Genomic DNA, 21,109 nt, shown 5'->3' with positions numbered 1-21,109 from the left:
TTCCCAAGTGATTTGAAGTAATGATAAAATACAGCAATTTAAGTGTATCAATTATCCTCAGAAGCCATATTTAGTTGGCCTACTCACTGAAAGGCCCTCAAAAGCATTATATATAAATAAAGAAAACCTTTGGCCAGAAAAAGCACATGTTTGTTTCCCAGACATCAATGATGGATAGTCATATAATAGTGTTTTTAATAAGAATCCCTGTCTAGGTTATGCTTCACAATCAAAGCATTATCAATAACTTTGAAGTCTCATCTGAATTTGGAACCACGTCACCTATGGCATAATGTCAACAGCAGCGCCGATCAGAGGGTGCGTTCGTAAATTCACTCTGGCTATCTACTCCGATTTCAGAGAACTCTCGTCTGTGTGCCAGAGCGCAGAATAATTTACGAACACACTTATCGCTCGCTGGCCCTCCAGGGTGAATTTACGAACGCACCCAGAGTTAGCTGTTGGTGTTGCACTCACTGAAGAGAAACACACGAGAAGAGGAAGAAATCAGGTTTTATTTGTTGGACATACCAAGCGGAGCACCATGGCTTCAGGTGGAGAGTAAGTTGGCGTTGCTAACTAATCTTGGTTTTAACTTTACCTAGATAGAATCCGGTAACCAATAACGTTCGCTTTGTTAGCTAGCTTTCGGTTTCTAGTACAAATAACTAGCTAGCTACTAACGCTACCTTTTAGCTAAGATCGGTATGTGTTTTATATGGATGTAGCTAGGCATATAACTAGTAAAAGAGAACAGAGAATACATGCAAATAATACTGTTACACAGAGTTATGGCCGCAAGATTATACCAGTGCCGGTTAGCAAGCTAACTTTAGCTAGCCATGTCAAAAATAAAAGCCAGCCATCTACCAAACTGTTAGCTAGCAGCGTAGGTAGTTAACGTTAGCTAGCTACGTAGCTAGCTAACTGACAGTGACATGAATGTGTTTGTCATGTTGTGCCAACATTTGCTAAGTGATGTGTATGTATCTAGCTAACGTTTTCTAGTTTGACAGTGAATTTGCTATAGCTACCTACATTAACAAACTCGTGCTAATGACTGTCCACTAGCTCTCGCAGTTTTTCTTGCTGTGTCATGTGGGGCCTGCACAGCTGAATTTGATGTAAACGTTTAGCAAAACATTAGCATTTTGTACAGTAAACACCAGTAATGCTCCCTTTTTTCCGTTCAAGAGTAAATATACATCTTATGTAGTTAGTTATATGGTACCTAATAGCTACTACTACTCTCCTCTAGGATATTGTTGAATTTATATGTAATGTCTTGGAGGCAATTGATTTAGGGGTCCTGCCTATTTCTATGACAAGGCCTAATTTCTGTAATCCACAAACCAAACAAAGATCCTATGATAGAAAATTGGAGACCAATCATATTAATGAACAATGATGGAAAACTACTTGCATCCATCTTTGCAGAAAGACTTTAAAAGGGTATTGACCAAATCATTGATGATACCCAGTCTGGTTTTATGAAGGGCAGCCATATGTAATAATATCCGACTAGTGTTGGACTTGATAGATTACAATGAGCACATTATGGAAGATGGCTTTATTTTATTTGTAGAATTTACAAGGCTTTTGATACAGTTGAACACCTATTTTTGAGAGGTTTTTTTTGTTGGTTTTGGTCAATATTTTCAATGTGACACTTTATAATAATAGCAACAGCTCTTAAATTATCCCATGGAACTTCTGAGATTCGATATTAGACGCAGAATTAAATAAGGATGCCCAATTTCTCCTTATTTGTATTGGTCACAAGTTATGGCACTTCATATCAATAAGGATAGTTTTAGAGGTATTCAGATACAAGATAAAGAGAATGTTAACAATTGGTTGAGGACACTTTTTTTTTGTAAGATCATAATGAAGTCACGACAGCGATTGAGTGTATTAATGCCTTCTCACATGTATCTGGTTTATCTCTGAATATTAGGAAATGTGAATTATTTGTGTTGAAAAGATGTGACTTAAACTCGATGTAATATCCATGCAAAAGATGTGATCACATATCTTGGTATTAAAGTTTGCAAAGATCAGAAAGGGCCAACTTAAATTTCTCTCCTATTGTAGAGAAAATTGTAAAAATATTTAACTCCTGGTTATTAAGTGATCTTTATCTGGATGTGTACTTTCGTCAAAATCTGAAGGTCTGTCCAGATTAGTTTATACCTCCCTTAACTTGGATGTTCGTCTGTCAGTAACTAAAATGGTTGATCCTAAATTCTTTAACTTCATATGGAGGAATTAACCTTATTATTTGAGAAAAGCTGTAATATGTAGTACCCAAAGTGAAGGAGGGTTGAATGCTCAGGATTTTAAAACCTCAAATATAATCTTTAAGATCAAATGCATACAAAACAATTTAAGAAATAAGGATTGCATTTGGAATATAATCCCTAATTTAATATTCCAACAGATTGGTGGTCTAGAATTTTTACGCAAATGCAACTTTGATGTGGCTAAGATCCCTATTAAGCTTGCTAACTTTAATAAACAAGTACTTCTAACTTGGAACCTTATGTACAAACAACTTTTCCCCACATAGTAGATATACAAGCTGTGATAATATAGACATACAAAAACAAGTCTTTGTTTTTCCAGAACTAGTTTGAAAACAGCATTATCTGGGTTAAACGGTTATCAAATAATGATGGACAACCATATGATTATCCAGAATTCATGAGAACACACAATGTTACATTCACTACTGAGGAGTTTCAAATAGTTAAAAAGGTGCTATTCTTCTTTCAGGAGAATATAACAATACTCAAAGTGCAACTGCTGAGGATTTTGTAGCATCAATTCAGCTAGAAGGAATTTACATTTTACACACACACACACACACACACACACACACACACACACACACACACACACACACACACACACACACACACACACACACACAGTGCATTCGGAAACTACTTCACTTTTCCCACATTGTTACATTACAGCCTTATTCTAAAATGGATTGAATTGTTTTCTCCCTCAATCTACACACAATACCCCATTATAACAAAGCAAAAACAGGTTTTTAGAAATGTTTGTAAATGTATTGAAAAGAAAAAAACATTTACATAAGTATTCAGACCCTTTACTCAGTACTTTGTTGAAGCACCTTTGGCAGCGATTACTGCCTCGTCTTGTTGGGTATGACGCTACAAGATTGGCACACCTGTATTTGGGGAGTTTCTCCCATTCTCTGCAGATCCTCTCAAGCTCTGTCAGGTTGGATGGGGAGCATCGCTGCACAGCTATTTTCAGGTCTCTCCAGAGATGTTAGATCGGGTTCAAGTCCAGGCTCTGGCTGGACCACTCAAGGACATTCAGAGACTTGTCCCGAAGCCACTCCTGAGTTGTCTAGGCTGTGTGCTTAGGGTCGTTGTCCTGTTGGAAGGCGAACCTTCGCCCCAGTCTGAGGTCCTGAGTGCTCTGGTGCAAGTATTCATCAAGGATCTCTTTGTACTTTGCTCTGTTCATCTTTCCCTCGATCCTGCCTAGTCTCCCAGTCCCTGCCGCTGAAAAACATCTCCACAGGATGATGCTGCCACAACCATTCTTCACTGTAGGGATGGTGCCAGGTTTCCTCCAGACGTGAAGCTTGGCATTCAGGCCAAATAGTTAAATATTGGTTTCATTAGACGAGAGAATCTTGTTTCTCATGGTCAGAGTCCTTTAGGTGCTTTTTGTCAAAATCCAAGCGGGCTCTCATGTGCCTTTTACTGAGGAGTGTCTTCCCATCTGGCCACTCTACCATAAAGGCCTGATCGTTGTGTTCCTGGAAGGTTCTCCCATCCCCACAGAGGAACTCTGGAGCTCTGTCAGAGTGACCATCGAGTTCCTGACCAAGGCCCTTCTCCCCCCGATTACTCAGTTTGGCCTGGCGGCCAGCTCTAGGAAGAGTCTTGGTGGTTCCAAACTTCTTCCATTTAAGAATGATGGAGGCCACTGTGTTCTTGGTGACCTTCAATGCTGCAGAAATTGTTTGGTACCCTTCCCCAGATCTGTGCCTCAACACAATCCTGTCTCGGAGCGCTACGGACAATTCCTTCAACCTTACGGCTTGGTTTTTGCTCTGACCTGCATTGTCAACTGTGGAACCTTTTATACAGACAGGTATGCCTTTCAAAATCATGTCCAGTCAATTGAATTGACCACAGGTGGACTCCAATCAAGTTGTAGAAACATCTCAAGGATGATCAATGGAAACAGGATGTACGCGAGTTCAATTTCGAGTCTCATAGCAAAGGGTTTGAAAACTTAATTAAATAAGGTATGTTTTATTTTTAATACATTTCCAAATATGTCCAAACCTGTTTTTGCTTTGTGATTATGGGGTATTGTGTGTAGATGAGGAAAAACATTTTTTTAACATAACAAAATGTCAAAGGGTCTGAATACTTTCCGAATGCACTGTGTAATGAAATCTCTGTCAAGATGTTACTATTCCCTCTGCTGGAATATACTGGAATGTAGCCCTAGGACAAGTGAACTGGAACAAAGTCTTGTTGTCTGGGAAATATTGTATATCTAATAAGGTGAAAGTATCATACAAACTCATTCATAGAATCTACCCCGTTAAGACCTTTTATTGTACACAGATTAAAAATGGCTATTGATAACAAATGTGCATTTTATAGTTGTCCTAGAGACTCTTGACCATTTATTTTGGGACTGTTCTTATTTCAGAAGATTGTAGTGAGTTAGATTTTCTTTTAAAATAAACTACTATTAATGTAAATTTGAAATACTTTTATTTTGATCCAAATGATATGGACCCCGATTTGAACTTTCATTGTTAATGTTTATTTTTCATGGAAGATTCTTTATCCATAAAATGAAGTGGGCGGAGAACAAACCCGTCTTCACATTGTTTAAGATATAATTGAAACATTAGTTTGAAATGATCAGTAAGTTTAAAATCAAAAAAGCAACACATACCATAATATTTTGACAAATTGAAAATGTATCTCCACATTTAATACCCCTGTGTCTGTTTGTTTACCGTTTGTATATTTCTGTTTTTCTATTTGTTTTATTGTTCATAAAAGGAATAATACTCTACTTTCCTGTTAACTCTGCTAACTAGCTAACAGTGTGGCAGATTACATTTCAAAACCCATCAAAATAGAATGGCTGCCCATTCTAGTAGTTAGTTTCACTACTGTATAATTAGAAACTGAAAGCAACTGGCCAATAGTTATTCTAAGTTTCTATCTCTAGTCAGTAGGCACACTTTACTTTTCACCCAAAGAGACTACAGTTGATTATATATAATAAGCTCATTACATCACACTAAGGATTAAAAGGAAACCCTTTTATCGCTTAGCAAAACTTTCCAACAGTCAACTAGCTTGTCAGTATGTACTCCCAGGTTTAATGATCAAGTATGTTACATCTTGCCAGCTGATATATTTAGCATCTCTTTGATTTTCCCTCAGATCGAAAAATGATGATCTATCCACAGCGATTTTAAAGCAAAAGACCAGGCCTAACCGGTTGGTTGTGGATGAATCTCTCAATGAGGACAACAGTGTGGTCTCGCTGTCTCAGGTGAGTCATTAGTGGGGTGAATGAATGGGGCTGGGACATTTTAGTGAACCCCCAGTCTGCACTGAGTGATACATATTTATTTCACCGGTAACTCACTCGTTCCAGTTGTGCGGGCTGTGTTAGACTGTTACATCTTCACTGTGGGAGGTTCTATGTTAAATCAATAGGATTTAGTGTCTGACTGATTCTTCTGTCCTGCCCTAGGCCAAGATGGACGAGTTGCAGTTGTTCAGGGGAGACACAGTGCTGATGAAAGGAAAGAAGAGACGGGAGACGGTCTGCATCGTGCTCTCTGATGACACCTGCTCCGACGAGAAGGTCCGCATGAACAGAGTGGTCCGCAACAACCTAAGAGTCCGCCTGGGAGATGTTATCAGGTGAGATGGAACTGGATAACTTTGGCATCAATGCAGCATCATGTGTAAAACCAGACCTCTGCTCCTCCTTCAATGTACAGTAAAGCCCTGACATAATTAATTATTTTGGTGGTCCCACAGTATTCAGCCATGCCCAGACGTGAAGTACGGGAAGCGGATCCACGTTCTGCCCATTGATGACACTGTGGAGGGGATCACAGGGAACCTGTTTGAGGTCTACCTCAAGCCCTACTTCCTGGAGGCCTACAGGCCCATCAGGAAAGGTAACAGTGATCCAAACTCGGTCCTGTGGCCCCCCCTGCATGTTTAGTTTTTTGTCCTAGCACCACACAGCTAATTTAAATAATCAAAGATTGATGATCAGTTGGTTATTTTAATCAGCTATGTAGTGCTAGGGCAAAAACCAAAACATACAACCAGGATGGGCCCAGGACCGAGTTTGGGAAACTGTGATCCGAAGGACAACCTGCAGTGTGTTAAGGCAGTGACCATATGGGATAAAACGTTTTGAAACTGAGGAGGTACTTCCTCCACTTGAACATGACCCTGTACTCCAGAATATGTTCAGGGTCATGTTCATTAAGGCATGATTTCTTAATGGAAAACAAGTATTTTTTTAATTTGATAAGTACAGATGGTCCCTCCCTGTTTCACTTCGATTCAGAGTTTTCTTCCGATTTGTGTGTACTGAACAACCCTTGTTTGCTGGCACAGCCAGTGTGTCTCACAATATGATTATGAAAAACGCCAAGGCCAGAGGATTAAGCATGTGGGTCAATGCTTAATCTCTGTTTGTAGGGGACATCTTCCTGGTGAGGGGAGGAATGCGAGCTGTGGAGTTCAAGGTAGTGGAGACGGACCCCAACCCCTACTGCATCGTGGCCCCAGACACAGTCATCCACTGTGAGGGGGAGCCTATCAAACGAGAGGTACGGCTATATTCAGTACCAGTACTGCTGCAGTTTTCTATATCTTCAGTTGGATCTTGTGCATGAGAGCAAGTTAACATCAAAGCTGGAGTTTTCAGAAATTTGATTTTTCTTGATTATTCAGGAATTCGATTTTTTCCTGATCGTAGAAAACTATTTCTTACATTTGTATGCCATCTGTAGCCTTTTGCCCTAGTTTCTTATGCTTTACTAACCACATCTATTTCTGTGTTTAGGATGAAGAGGAGTCTCTGAATGAGGTTGGCTATGATGACATTGGTGGTGTGAGGAAGCAGCTGGCCCAGATTAAGGAGATGGTGGAGCTGCCCCTGAGACACCCAGCACTGTTCAAGGCCATCGGCGTCAAGGTGAGCTAAATACACCTCTCATCCTTCACGTCAAACCTTGTGTACAATTATTAGATAAATGCCTAAAACTAGTTTCTTGTTTTAACCATACATTTTGATTTGGTTTGTTTATGCAGGTGAATGAATTGCTGTTGAATTACATTTTCATGTAAAACATTTTTTATCACTTCTAATTTTCATTCAGCCTCCAAGGGGAATCCTGCTGTACGGGCCCCCTGGAACAGGAAAGACTCTGATCGCCCGTGCTGTGGCAAATGAGACTGGAGCCTTCTTTTTCCTTATAAATGGTGAGAGACTGAAGGACAAAAGCTTTTGCAATTTTTCATCAGCATTTCGTTAAATTCCATTTAAATTCAGTCAATGCATGAAGTGGATTGAAATTCCATAAAAAATACTTAAATGTTTTTAGTTGGAATTTCAATGCAACTGACTGAATTTTTAATTGATTGACCCTAAATCTGTTGTTCATTGATGGTCAGAATTACACATTCAGTGTGTTTGTTGTCAGGATGTTTCCTAATAGTTGAACTTGAGCCTGCTAAATGTTTCAGGGCCTGAGATCATGAGTAAACTGGCCGGAGAGTCTGAGAGTAACCTGAGGAAGGCCTTCGAGGAGGCTGAGAAGAATGCCCCTGCCATCATCTTCATTGATGAACTGGACGCCATTGCACCAAAAAGAGAAAAGGTAGGTCTTCTAATACAGTTTCCTTCTCATCCAATAGACCAATGTTCTTCAATCCTGTCCCAAGTCATGTTCGTTAGGGAGAAAGTTTTGAAACTGAGTGAAACGGGAAGGTACTACCTGAACTCAAGTTTTGCTACAATGTGTCCTACTGAACACAACCCTGGAGGCCCACAGGGTGTGCAGGCTTTTTTTCAAGCCCAGCTCAAACACTTTTTTTGAGTTGAATCAGGTGTGGTAGCACAGGGCTAGAACAAAAGCCTGCACGCCCAGTTGAACATTTGTGATACTTATGCTAAAATGTTTATTCTCCTGAGCCATTTACTGTGTTCGTATTCTTATCTTTTATTATTTCTAAAAGTTGCATTGTCGAGAAGGAACCTGCAAGTAGTAGTGGAGAGGCGCATGTGCGTACCGATAGGATGCATGGGGTGTGAGTAGCTCCGTTTTGTACCGATAAAACTGGTTATATGTAGAAGCCAGACAACAAAGTTTTTAAATCAAGCCTCTAAAAATCAATATATCCCCAAGCAACTGGGACAGAGTGAGAGGTCAGTTATGTACAACAGCAACCCAATCAGTTGGTCAAGCGAACGCGACGACACTAATTAAACAAGCCATGGCTTCCCCCAGAGGAAAAGACAAGGAGCAACTTGGATATGCAAACGATGGTAATGAACAGCTAAAGGATATCCAGGAAAACATAGCTAAAATGCTCTCAATGTCCATCAAAACAAACAAACTGCTACAAGCTGTTAAAAAAGTAGTCTATTGTGTCATACATGCACATACAAGGTGTGTGCATGAATGAACAAGACCACAAAATTAGCCTTCTGGAAACAAAGTTGCAAACTTTAGATTAATTGTATCAGCAAGAAATCAGAATGAGACGAAACAGGAGAATATTGTCCTGCCGGAAGACGAGGAAAAGGGAGACGTTTCCAGCTACGTGGTCAAATTGATAAAAGGAACTTGACGTGAATATATCACCAGAGGATCTGGAACGATAGCATAGGATGGCGTGAAACAGAAATACCCTCGCTAAATACCCTCGCATGGTAATCGTCAAGCTGTGGAACTATCAGACCAAAGTCAACATGCTGACTGCACAGGGGTGAAAGGAGATCAAAATCCATGGCTAGTCCATTCGATTCATCCAGGACCTGTCTGCTAGGCTGAAAAAAACCCCGCAAGGATTACATTCCCATCAATCACTGGAAGAGAACGCAAAGGAAGGAATTCACAAGCACTGATGAAGCCCTAAACAAGCTACAAGAAACCTTTCCTGTTGAAGGAGAGCCACCTGCCCTGAGGAGAGGAAGGATCGGGAAAAAGTGATAAGCACACTAGGCTACATACAATAACCTGATCTTGGGCGTCACATACAATATTCTTTCCCCCTCCCCCAATACCATATTATACTTTCCCCAAGTAACAGTTCTTCTCTAGGAAGTAACGATAGAAGTAGCTGATGCCAATGGGTTACATGGACACTGAAAAGAAAATACAAAAAAGGAAATATAGCATGTATGTCAATAACTATTCTGTGGGTGGGTGGATGGATGTTTGCCTGTGCATATAAATGGGAGTGTGAAGGAGGGTGGATATGTGTAGGGGGGGGGAATGGATATGGATGCATAAGGGTATATGTTGTATGTGAATGAAGGAGAATGGATGAGTAAGTCCATGTATGGGTGTAAATGTGTCAGAAGAAGGGAGGGTGGAGAGTAGAGGTCGACCGATTAATTAGGGCCGATTTCAATCGGTAATTGGTATTTTTGGATACCGATTTGCCGATTTAAAAAAGGAACTGCGGGTTAACTGCCTTGTTTAGGGGCAGAACGACAGATTTTTACCTTGTCAGCTCGGGGATTCGTTTTTGCAACCTTCCGGTTACTAGTCCAACGCTCTAACCACCTGCCTTACATTGCACTCCACGAGGAGCCTGCGTGGCAGGCTGACTACCTGTTACGCGAGGGCAGCAAGAAGCCAAGGTAAGTTGCTAGCTAACATTAAACTTATCTTATAAAAAACAATCATAACATAATCACTAGTTAACTACACAGGGTTGATGATATAACTAGTTTATCTAGCGTGTCCTGCGTTGCATATAATCGATGCGGTGCCTGTTCATTTCTCATCGAATCACAGCCTACCTCGACAAACGGGTGATGATTTAACAAGCGCATTTGCGAAAAAAGCACTGTCGTTGCACCAATGTACCTAACCATAAACATCAATGCCTTTTATTTAAAATCAATACACAAGTATATATTTTTAAACCTGCATATTTAGTTAATATTGCCTGCTAACATGAATTTCTTATAACTAGGGAAATTGTGTCACCTCTCTTGCGCTCTGTGCAAGCAGTCAGGGTATATGCAGCAGTTTGGGCCACCTGGCTCATTGCGAACTGTGTGAAGTCCATTTATTCCTAACAAAGGTCGTAATTAATTTGCCAGAATTGTACATAATTATGACATAACATTGAAGGTTGTGCAATGTAACAGCAATATTTAGACTTAGAGTTGCCACCCGTTAGATGAAATACGGAACATCCAATAGTCAAAGGTATATGAAATACAAATCGTATAGAGAGAAATAGTCCTATAATTCCTATAATAACTACAACCTAAAACTTCTTACCTGGGAATATTGAAGACTCATGTTAAAAGAAACCACCAGCTTTCATATGATCTCATGTTCTGAGCAAGGAACTTAAACGTTAGCTTTTTTACATAGCACATATTGCACTTTTACTTTCTTCTCCAACACTTTGTTTTTGCATTATTTAAACCAAATTGAACATGTTTCATTATTTATTTGAGGCTAAATTGATATTATTGATTTATTATATTAAGTTAAAATAAAAAATTGGCCGATTTAATCGGTATCGACTTTTTTGGTCCTCCAATAATCGGTATTATGAAAAATCATAATCGGTCGATCTCTAGCGGAGAGGGACAAGATTGGCTTGGTAAATAGGGGAGGAAGAATTTATCTATAGTGTAATTGTATTTAATTTTGTGACTTGCAAACTTGCTGTAAAATAATAAGAGTCCTGGCCAAATTAGTAGAGGTCAAGTGATTATTCCTTGTTTGCCAACCAATGGTGGTTATTGGTGAGAGTGGAGATGGGCTCTGAGGGATTGGGACGGGGGAGCTGGGAGGGCATCAGACATACTTCCCTGAAGTATGTGTGGTGCCTCCACTCATCTCACTTCGGTCTCTCCCCAGTTAGAGCCCCACCAGCCACTATACTTTAATTTAATTCACAAGGTTATTACAAACTGACCACAGTATTTAAGTGGCAGTCTTTCTCCAATGTACACTAAACAAAAACATCAACGCAACATGTAAAGTGTTGGTCTCATGTTCCATACGCACAAAAAGCTTCTCAAATTTGGTCCACAAATTTGTTTACATACCTGTTAGTGAGCATTTCTTCTTTGCCAAGATAAACCATGATCATTACACAGGTGCACCTTGTACTGGGGACAATAAAATCCCACTAAAATGTGCAGTTCTCACACAACACAATGCCACAGATATCTCAAGTTTTGAAGGAGCGTGCAATTGGCATGCTGACTGCAGGTATGACCTCCAGAGCGGTTGCCAGAGAATTGAATGTTCATTTCTTTACCATAAGCCATCTCCAAACATCATTTTAGAGAATTTGGCAGTATGTCCAGCTGGCTTCACAACTGCAGTATGGTGTCATGTGGGCAAGCGGTTTGCTGATGTCAACGTTGTGAAGAGTGCACCGCGGTGGTGTTATGGTATGGGCAGGCATAAGCGACAAGCAACGAACATAATTGTATTTTATCGATGGTAATTTGAATGCCCAGAGACACAAGGATGAGAGGCCCACTGTTGTGCCATTCATCCGCTTCAGCATGATAATGCACAGCCCCATGTCACAAGGATCTGTACACAATTCCTGGAAGCTGAAATTGTCCCAGTTCCTCCATGGCCTGCATACTCACCAGACATGTCACCCATTAAGCATGTTTGGGATGCTCTGGATCGATGTGCACGACAGCGTGTTCCAGTTCCCGCCAATATCCAGCAACTTCGCACAACCATTGAAGAGGAGTGGGACAATATTCCACAGGTCACAATCAAAAGCCTGATCAACTCTATGCGAAGGAGATGTGTCACGCTGCATGAAGCAAATGGCGGTCACACCAGATACTGACTGGTTTTCTGATCCATGCCCCTACCTGTTTGAGGTATCTGTGACCAACAGATGCATATCTATATTACCAGTCATGTGAAATCCATAGATTAGGGCCTAATGAATTTCAATTGACTGATTTCCTTTACATGAACTGTAACTTAGTAAAATCTTTGAAATTATTGCATGTTGCGTTTATTTTTTGTTCAGTAATAATCAAACTCCCAGCAACTATTTTAACAGGTAACCTAAATCATGTATTCAGCTAGTTAGACATGGCAATAAAATACAATTTAAAAAAAGGGATTCAAGGAACCTCCAAAGAGGCTGAAAAACAATCTCTACAGGACACCTGGAGATTATTATTCCCAACTACAAAAGACAAAAAAAATAACAAAAGCTCAAGAATAGCTTTTTCCAGAAATGCACTCAACATTATACTGGGAGCTAAAATCGATAATATAGTGATATCGGATCCTTCTCCTGTATCATGCTTTTACACCAACAGAAAATACACCGACAGAAAATACACTTAGTGACAGAATATGGAGAATGAACAGCGCATCTTCACCCTACATTTTATTATATATGTAAATAAAAAATGAAGACCTTTACAAATGTGGACAAAGAAAAGCAGACCCCCAACATAATTTGGGATGTTTTTAAGGCGTACATTATCAATCTCCTAATCTCATACTCTGCAAAAGTCAAATCTTGAGTTAGAAATGTAAATCAAAGAAATACATCTTTGAAAAAGCCCATAAAAAAAAAAAAAAGATTTACATGGTAAAGAAGGAAATACAATTTCTGAATTTTAAGCAGGAATTTACTCCTTGAAGAGAGCCAAAAACTACAGGTTAAACTCAAAGCATACTATTTAATGGCAAACAAACCTGGTAAACACCTCGCAAAATGAATACGCCAAACCAGTTAGTTTCAAAAGGATAAGGATACAAACGCTTTAAATCAGAAACAATGCTATTAATAATTTTAAAAGCTTTATTAAAATAACCGTTGGTCTGATCCTATAGCCGCCTTAGACTCAACAACCTTCACGCAACTATCAGCAGAAAATTACTAAAAATGGAAATCACCCAACAATAAATATATTAGACAATTAAAACATTCATGGAGAAAAGCACCAGGGATGGATGGCTTTCCCATAACATTTTATTTGATATTCTGGGACAAAGTAGCGCCCCTATTTATTCAAATGACAACACGCATCATTAAATTCAGTGCTTCTGAGTTCCATGTATCAAACTGTTATTTCAGTTATATTAAAACCAGGAAAATCTGTAAAATAACAAAATTCTTAAACAACGGTATGGCAGAAGTATTACCAGACTTGACACACAATCAAACAGGGTTAGTTAAAAATAGACCCTTACAAACAAATACAAAAACATGTTTTTGTATAATACATTGTGCTAAGAAACAAAATGGCGATTCATCAATAATGACTATTGATGCCGAAAAGGCTTTCGACCGTCTTGAATGGCCTTTTCTATTAACTTTTTGAAGCATTCAACCTGAATAATATTAAACTCAATGCCTCCTTGTTAAAAATATTCTCAGAATATTTTAAGTTCTCAGGATATAAAATTTACGTGGAGAAAAAAAACAGAAAAGGCAATAGGAAAAATAACTGATGGACACAAAAAATATTAAACGTAGGATGCTTAAGTGACAACACATTCTAATATTGAGACTCTTTGCTACGAGACTCGAAATTGAACTCCGATGCATCCTGTTTCCATTGGTCATCCTTGATGTTTCTACAACTGGATTGGAATCCACCTGTGGTAAATTCAATTGATTGGACATGATTTGGAACGATGCACACCTGTCTAAATAAGGTCCAACAGTTGACAGTGTATGTCAGAGCAAAAACCAAGCCATGAGATCGAAGAGTTGTCCGTATCGCTCCAAGACAGGATTGTGTCGAGGCACAGATCTGGGGAAGGGTAGCAAAAAATGTCTACAGCATTGAAGGTCCCCAAGAACACAGTGGCCTCCATAATTCTTACATGGAAGAAGTTTGGAACCACCAAGACTTCCAAGAGCTGGCCGCTTGGTGAAACTTAGCAATCGGGGGAGAAGGGCCTTGGTCAGGAACTCGATGGCCACTCTGACAGAGCTCCAGAGTTCCTCTGTGGGGATGGGAGAACCTTCCAGAAAGACAACCATCGGGTCTTTATGGAGGATGACCAGATGGGAAGACACTCCTCAGTAAAAGGTACATGAGAGCCCGCTTGGAGTTTGCCAAAAAGCACCTAAAGGACTCTGACCATGAGAAACAAGATTCTCTCGTCTGATGAAAGACAAGACAACGCAGAAGTCTGAATGTCCTTGAGTGGCCCAGCCAGAGCCCGGACTTGAACATCTCTGAAGAGACCTGAAAATAGCTGTGCAACGAAGCTCCCCAGCCAACCTGACAGAGCTTGAGAGGATCTGCAGAGAAGAATGGGAGAAACTCCCCCAAATACAGGTGTGCCAAGCTTGTAGCGTCATACCCAAGAAGACTTTAGGTTGTAATCACTGCCAAAGGTACTTCAACAAAGGACTGAGTAAATGGTCTGAATACTTAGGTAAATGTGATCAGTTTACTTCATTTTTTAGTAAAAAATTTAAATGAACCTGTTTTTGCTTTGTCATTATGGGGTATTGTGTGTCGATTGAGGGGGAAAACTGTTTAATCTATTTTGGAATAAGGCTGTTACGTAACAAAGGGGTCTGAATACTTTCTGAATGCACTGGTTGTTTGTAACATCGAATTGTAATACATATAGAATCGCAGTACATATTGTATCGGCACCTAAGTATCGTGATATTGTATCATAAGGTCCCTATCAATTCCCAGCCCTACCTGCAAGTAAGTATTTTGTTGGACGGTGTACATCATGTGTGTCCTGTACATATGACTAATACAACTTAAAACTTGGGTCTCTAGGACCAGGGTTGAATGACACTACAGTATATTCTCTATAAGATGAAACTCTTATACTCTCTACCATAAACTTGACCTCCTTGGGGTCAACAGAAAAAGTAATTAACCCTCTATTTTGTCCTGTGTAGACACACGGTGAGGTGGAGAGGCGCATCGTGTCCCAACTCCTCACACTCATGGACGGCCTTAAGCAGCGTGCTCATGTCATCGTCATGGCAGCCACCAACAGACCCAACAGCATTGACGCCGCCCTCAGGCGATTTGGTAAGATCCCTCAGTGCACTTGTAGACCTAGAATGTAACAGTTTCACTTCTTAAATCAAGTTCTTAGTTTTACCAGAGGTCTCTTGTATTTGACTAATATCTTCATCCTTTAAAAAAAATTCTTTGTCATTACTGCTTGTGAATCAGCAGGGTTGGTGGTAACAGAAATACAATGGAATTGAATCTATTTATATGCTGGTTAGTGAGGCTGACCTTAACTGTGTGATGTTTCTCAGGGCGTTTTGACAGGGAGGTGGACATTGGCATTCCTGACGCAACAGGCAGACTGGAGATCCTCCAGATCCATACCAAGAACATGAAACTGTCCGACGACGTCGACCTCGAGCAGGTGTGTGTATAACACTGCTGTAATTTACAGAGTGAGGTTGTCAATTAAACATTTTGTGTATGTAAGGTAGAATGAAAAGTTGTGAGTGGGTTTAAGTGAAGTCCCTGCCATGTTGATACTGTATGTGTGACCATGTCTGTCTGTGTCCTCCAGGTTGCCAATCAGACTCACGGCCACGTGGGTGCTGACCTGGCTGCTCTGTGCTCTGAAGCCGCTCTGCAGGCCATCAGGAAGAAGATGGATCTCATTGACCTTGAGGACGAGACCATCGACGCAGAGGTCATGAACTCCCTTGCCGTCACCATGGACGACTTCAGAGTAATGAACTGGATTATTTTCTCCAACACACACAGCACTCAAAGTAGCTTCTACTGCACTGAGAACTTTATTCACCCTTCTGTTTTTCATCACTATGCAAATCTGCAGCATCCAGTATTTGTCTTTTTGCTAATGGTCTGAGGACAGCCGTATCTATTGAGCATTAGAACCAGTCGTAGCAGAGAATCGTTAAGCCAGCTGGACTAACCAGTTGTATGTGGGTTGTGTTTCAGTGGGCTCTGAGCCAGAGCAACCCATCTGCCCTGAGAGAGACTGTGGTGGAGGTGCCCAACATCAGCTGGGAGGACATCGGTGGTCTGGAAGATGTCAAGAGGGAACTCCAGGAGCTCGTACAGGTAGGCCATGTTCTAGTCGTGGGGTATGTTACTGATGAGATGCAGATTTATATACCATGAAAGCTAATGTAATTTGTTGATTTTGTATCATTCATTGAAAGAGTGAGGAGTCTGAATGATGAATCCCTTCACAGGTGTTATCATTCTACATTTTCTACAATGGTCCCCTGCAGCGTACGATTAGACCGCTTATTTAGAACGTCTAGTTTTGATGACGCAACAGTCAGCATTTGAGCTAGCCACACTTTTTTCCCCTCACAGAAACATTTGGCACAAACAGTCCTTAAAAAGTTATGTCCTGAACGTGACCAGTTTATTGTAATTTTCAGACATTCACAGAAGTAGCGATAGCATACACAATCATCCAAACCGGAAAATGTAGCCTACATTAGTCCTAGCGCTAACTGAGGAAAGATTGGCGTATTTAGATAACTCTCGGCTGTCAAACCACAATATGAATTAGCTAATAGCAATTACTATAAATAATTCATCATGTGAGCTCACAATTGATCTAAATAATTGAGTAAATCACTTTCTAGAAATCGTAAGTAATCAGACCATGGGTAGTTTGTGCGCACCGCCATGTTTGTTTTTTCGCGTCAACCAAAGATACGAGGAGTTTGGTCTGTTTGCAAGTATGCATGTTGACGAGGGTGTGTCGTCTACGATAATTCACTTCCCTTCATTCACTTCCGGGAAGTTTAACCTTCACCTCATAACATCTTTTGTCTGACAGACGTTTACGTGACACCCAGAATGCATTGTATGATGTCAACAAACATGGCGCCACACATAGCTGGCAAATAGCTTAGCATTAGCTCATTATAATCAGTAGAACATTCAAAAAAGTATTTTACACACATCATAGGTGTCCATTACAATCTATGCAATAATCAGAATGCCTTATTTGTCAACAGTACTTGAAAACATGTGAATAAAACTGTAAATACATTATGCTCCATACATACCTACTGTATGCTACAGTAGAAACGACAACACGATATACAAGAAATAAGGCACTAACTTTGATAGGAACGCACACATGTCCAAAGTTATTATTTGTAAGGAAAACATCAAGCAAGGCAATGCAAGCACCAAACAGAATTTTCCAATTTGTGCAAGTCTGCACAAATGTCTGCATACTTGATCTGCGGAAACATTGGTGAAGTGCTTGGGCTCTCCTCGAAGAGAGAAGTTTGTCTTGGTCAGTAAAGCCTCAGACATAAATTGTCCCCAACACTGAAATTAGTTACTTCTATGTGAATTAATGAGGCGGAACAGACCTCAATTAAAATTGTTTAAAAAAATACTACTTGTTAGAAAATAATTTTTAATTGTCAAGTGGAAAAATAGCCTATAGATAATTAGCAGGCAGCTAATTATCACATTGTGGAACAGTGTGTGCATTCTGACATCACGTGCATAAAACAACTTCTGCTGAGGCGACCGTTAGAGATATTTGGAACTCATGTGAAAAGCTTAATTAATGGTTTGTCTAACCTTCACGATCTTCTTTTCTTCTTCTCTTCAGTACCCAGTGGAGCACCCAGACAAGTTCTTGAAGTTCGGCATGACCCCATCCAAGGGCGTGCTCTTCTACGGACCCCCAGGTTGTGGTAAGACCCTGCTGGCCAAGGCCATCGCCAACGAGTGCCAGGCCAACTTCATCTCCATCAAAGGGCCCGAGTTGCTCACCATGTGGTTCGGCGAGTCTGAGGCCAATGTCCGAGAGATCTTCGACAAGGTAAGGCTAAACCGATTTATCAAGATCCCTCTAACCTCATATTTACCTGTATTTTATGTTGTATTTTTTTTTTAATCAACTGTATGACATCTAATTTGTGTGTTACACATGCACAAAAGATGGTTAATAAATGTGAAATGCTTATTCTCCTTTTCCATTGCAAAACGTTTTCTGTTGTGTGCCCCAATGAACCTATATCGTACCCTCCTAAACCCTCGATCTTCCAGGCTCGCCAGGCCGCCCCCTGCGTGCTCTTCTTTGACGAGCTGGACTCCATCGCCAAGGCGCGTGGCGGCAACGCGGGTGATGGTGGCGGAGCAGCCGACCGCGTCATCAACCAGATCCTGACGGAGATGGACGGCATGTCCAGCAAGAAGAACGTCTTCATCATTGGCGCCACCAACAGGTTGGCCATCTTCACCCCTTACTCTGCTTCACTGTTAATCTGAGTTTAAAAAACATTTCTAGCACTAGGCTTGCTGCTCTACGCAATATTTTATGGTTTTACTTGCAATGATGATATGTGGTAGTCTTCCCGACCTCAGTTGATTGCACTTTGTTCTTAGGTGGACAATAAGGTACTGTAAAATGAGATAGAAATGTAGGTTAAGCTAAATGACTAAACTGTGTGCCGTACTAGGCCTGATATCATCGACCCGGCCATCCTGAGGCCCGGCAGACTGGACCAGCTCATCTACATCCCCCTGCCAGATGAGAAGTCCCGCATCAACATCCTCGGAGCCAACCTCAGGAAGTCACCAATCGCCAAGGCAAGCCTCTCTATTTATATGTGTATCTGGCCATGCGCTGACTGAACTGTTTTTCCCACCTCGGTCAGCATGTTCTGATTTGAGGGGTTGGGGCTCATTAAATGTCTTCATTCCAGGCTGGGCTACATGTAATGGGTAGAAAATGGGTTTGTGGGAAAAGTTGTTGATATGGAAATTGCTGTGTGTGTGAAACATAAATGTATTTTATAATCCCATTTACTGTTTGATCTTTGTCTGGAAGTTGTTTTAATACTCCCTCTACCCCTGTATGATTAAAGGATGTGGACCTGGATTTCTTGGCCAAGATGACCAATGGTTTCTCTGGAGCTGACCTGACAGAGATCTGCCAGAGGGCCTGTAAGATGGCCATCAGGGAGTCCATCGAGAACGAGATCAGGAGGGAGAGGGAGAGGCAGACCAACCCCTCAGCCATGGTGAGTTTAGTCACTAATGAATCTGTATTTGTTCAATGACGCAGTCTAGACTATAGCTAACTTTGTGCATGTGAAGCCTGGGTAATGTAGGATCTGGGCTTATCACCAGCAGATTTAATTTCAGGAAGACACAAAACAACATTGCTGTATTCAATATTAAATGACTGAGTAAATCAACTGGGACACTTTGATTTCTATTCATTATGGATACACAGGAAGTATTTATTTTGCAAGGGAGAAGGGATGATGCATTTAACCTTAAACTGATTTACACACATACCGAAGGAAGAGAAGGCGTGATTTTATTTTATAGATACATTCTTTAACCCCCCCTTCACCTCTTTCTATCCCTCTTGCCCCCACAGGAGGTGGAGGAGGACGACCCTGTCCCAGAGATCCGTAAGGACCACTTTGAGGAGGCCATGCGTTTCGCCCGCCGCTCCGTCAGCGACAACGACATCCGCAAATACGAGATGTTCGCCCAGACGTTACAGCAGAGCAGAGGCTTCGGAAGTTTCCGGTAAGCAAAATGCACATAATACACAGTATTATTCAACACCATCATCCACTATCTCCGCTCCCATATATCCTAGATAATTTATAGTCTATAAATGTAACAGTATAACTTTAGACCGTCCCCTCGCCCCGACACGGGCGCGAACCAGGGACCCTCTGCACACATCAACAACAGTCACCCACGAAGCATCGTTACCCATCGCTCCACAAAAGCCGCAGCCCTTGCAGAGCAAGGGGAACCACTACTTCTAGGTTTCAGAGCAAGTGACGTAACCGACTGAAAGGCTGCTAGCGCGCACCACTGCTAACTAGCTAGCCATTTCACATCCGTTACATATACACCACCATTGGGAATGTTCATTCAACTTTTCTTACAAAATACGTCTATTCTATGTACAGCTAACAAGCCATGTGTTTTACATAAGGAATGTACTGGCAATACCAAGCTGGCGCCCCCTGATATGTACTGTAATGAGCTAAACAATTCCTCTCCTGTCCTCGTCTCAGGTTCCCCACTAACTCTGCGCCAGGGGCCGGGCCCAGCCAGGGCTCTGCTGGTGGCAGCGGTGGCACAGTCTTCAACGAGGACAACGACGACGACCTCTATGGTTAAACCACACCATGACCCACAGTGGACCAAAACACAACCACTCCGTGGACCAAAGTTTCCTCATATACATTCTGGCAAATCTGTACAATGCCGCACAATATACACAAATATTTCCATGACCTAAAACAAAAAAAATCCCATTATTTACAAACCTTTCTCATCCCCCTTTAATAGTTAGACAGCATGTTGCAGCTTGTCTGTGTTCTGGCATTTGCAGGACTTTTTCAAACCTTGTATGGATTTAAGGAGGGGGGGGCAGAAGCCAGTGTGAGTACATCTGGCTTCATATGTGCAACTAATGAAGGATATAAAACTAGCCTGTTAGAGGGAGGGGAATTGCTTATGACTTGTAATGTATGAATATATAGGGTTTAAGACATTTAAATTGAATTGTACGAAATTAAAACAATAAATTAACTCGTGAATAGTGGATGTCAGTTTGCAATTTGTACATTTTTGGATAGATCTTTGAAAAGGGAATGAACTTCAACCATGAAACCAATCAATTATTTTTGGGAAATATGTATTGCTTGCAATACAATCTTTATTGACAACTTTATTAGTGGTTGAAATCAAATGTTCAAGCAATTTTAGTGCATATAATAAATGTGCTTATTCAAGTGTAACAAACCATGTGAATAGTAGAAGTGTCTGACAATGAATATACATTGACAGTGATTTACAAAAG

The 21,109-nt window shown here is 40.8% G+C and overlaps 1 protein-coding gene across 1 annotated transcript; it reads left to right on the top strand.

Annotated features, from left to right (window-relative positions):
• The first annotated feature begins 398 nt into the window (after window positions 1-398).
• LOC111961832 (transitional endoplasmic reticulum ATPase) lies at window positions 399-20,848 on the top strand. Its single transcript, XM_023984398.2, has 18 exons — window positions 399-561; window positions 5,466-5,577; window positions 5,782-5,954; window positions 6,075-6,217; window positions 6,753-6,883; window positions 7,120-7,251; window positions 7,436-7,538; window positions 7,803-7,936; window positions 15,189-15,324; window positions 15,561-15,673; window positions 15,827-15,991; window positions 16,225-16,347; window positions 17,879-18,091; window positions 18,319-18,497; window positions 18,732-18,861; window positions 19,140-19,295; window positions 19,661-19,815; window positions 20,319-20,848. The coding sequence occupies exons 1-18, from the start codon at window positions 545-547 to the stop codon at window positions 20,422-20,424; spliced, it is 2,421 nt and encodes an 806-aa protein (XP_023840166.1). The 5' UTR covers window positions 399-544; the 3' UTR covers window positions 20,425-20,848.
• The last annotated feature ends 261 nt before the right edge of the window (window positions 20,849-21,109 follow it).

Source organism: Salvelinus sp. IW2-2015, linkage group LG4q.1:29 (assembly GCF_002910315.2).
Source record: "Salvelinus sp. IW2-2015 linkage group LG4q.1:29, ASM291031v2, whole genome shotgun sequence".
Classification (NCBI taxonomy): domain Eukaryota; kingdom Metazoa; phylum Chordata; class Actinopteri; order Salmoniformes; family Salmonidae; genus Salvelinus; species Salvelinus sp. IW2-2015.
The sequence above is the reverse complement of the archived record's forward strand: the minus strand, read 5'-3'. Positions and strand labels throughout refer to the sequence as shown.

Excerpts from the sequence above, each read along its gene's own strand:
- LOC111961832 (XM_023984398.2), top strand. Across the intron at positions 7,252-7,435 it reads TCAAGGCCATCGGCGTCAAG|CCTCCAAGGGGAATCCTGCT; the intron begins GTGAGCTAAATA and ends ATTTTCATTCAG. Across the intron at positions 18,862-19,139 it reads GGAAGTCACCAATCGCCAAG|GATGTGGACCTGGATTTCTT; the intron begins GCAAGCCTCTCT and ends GTATGATTAAAG.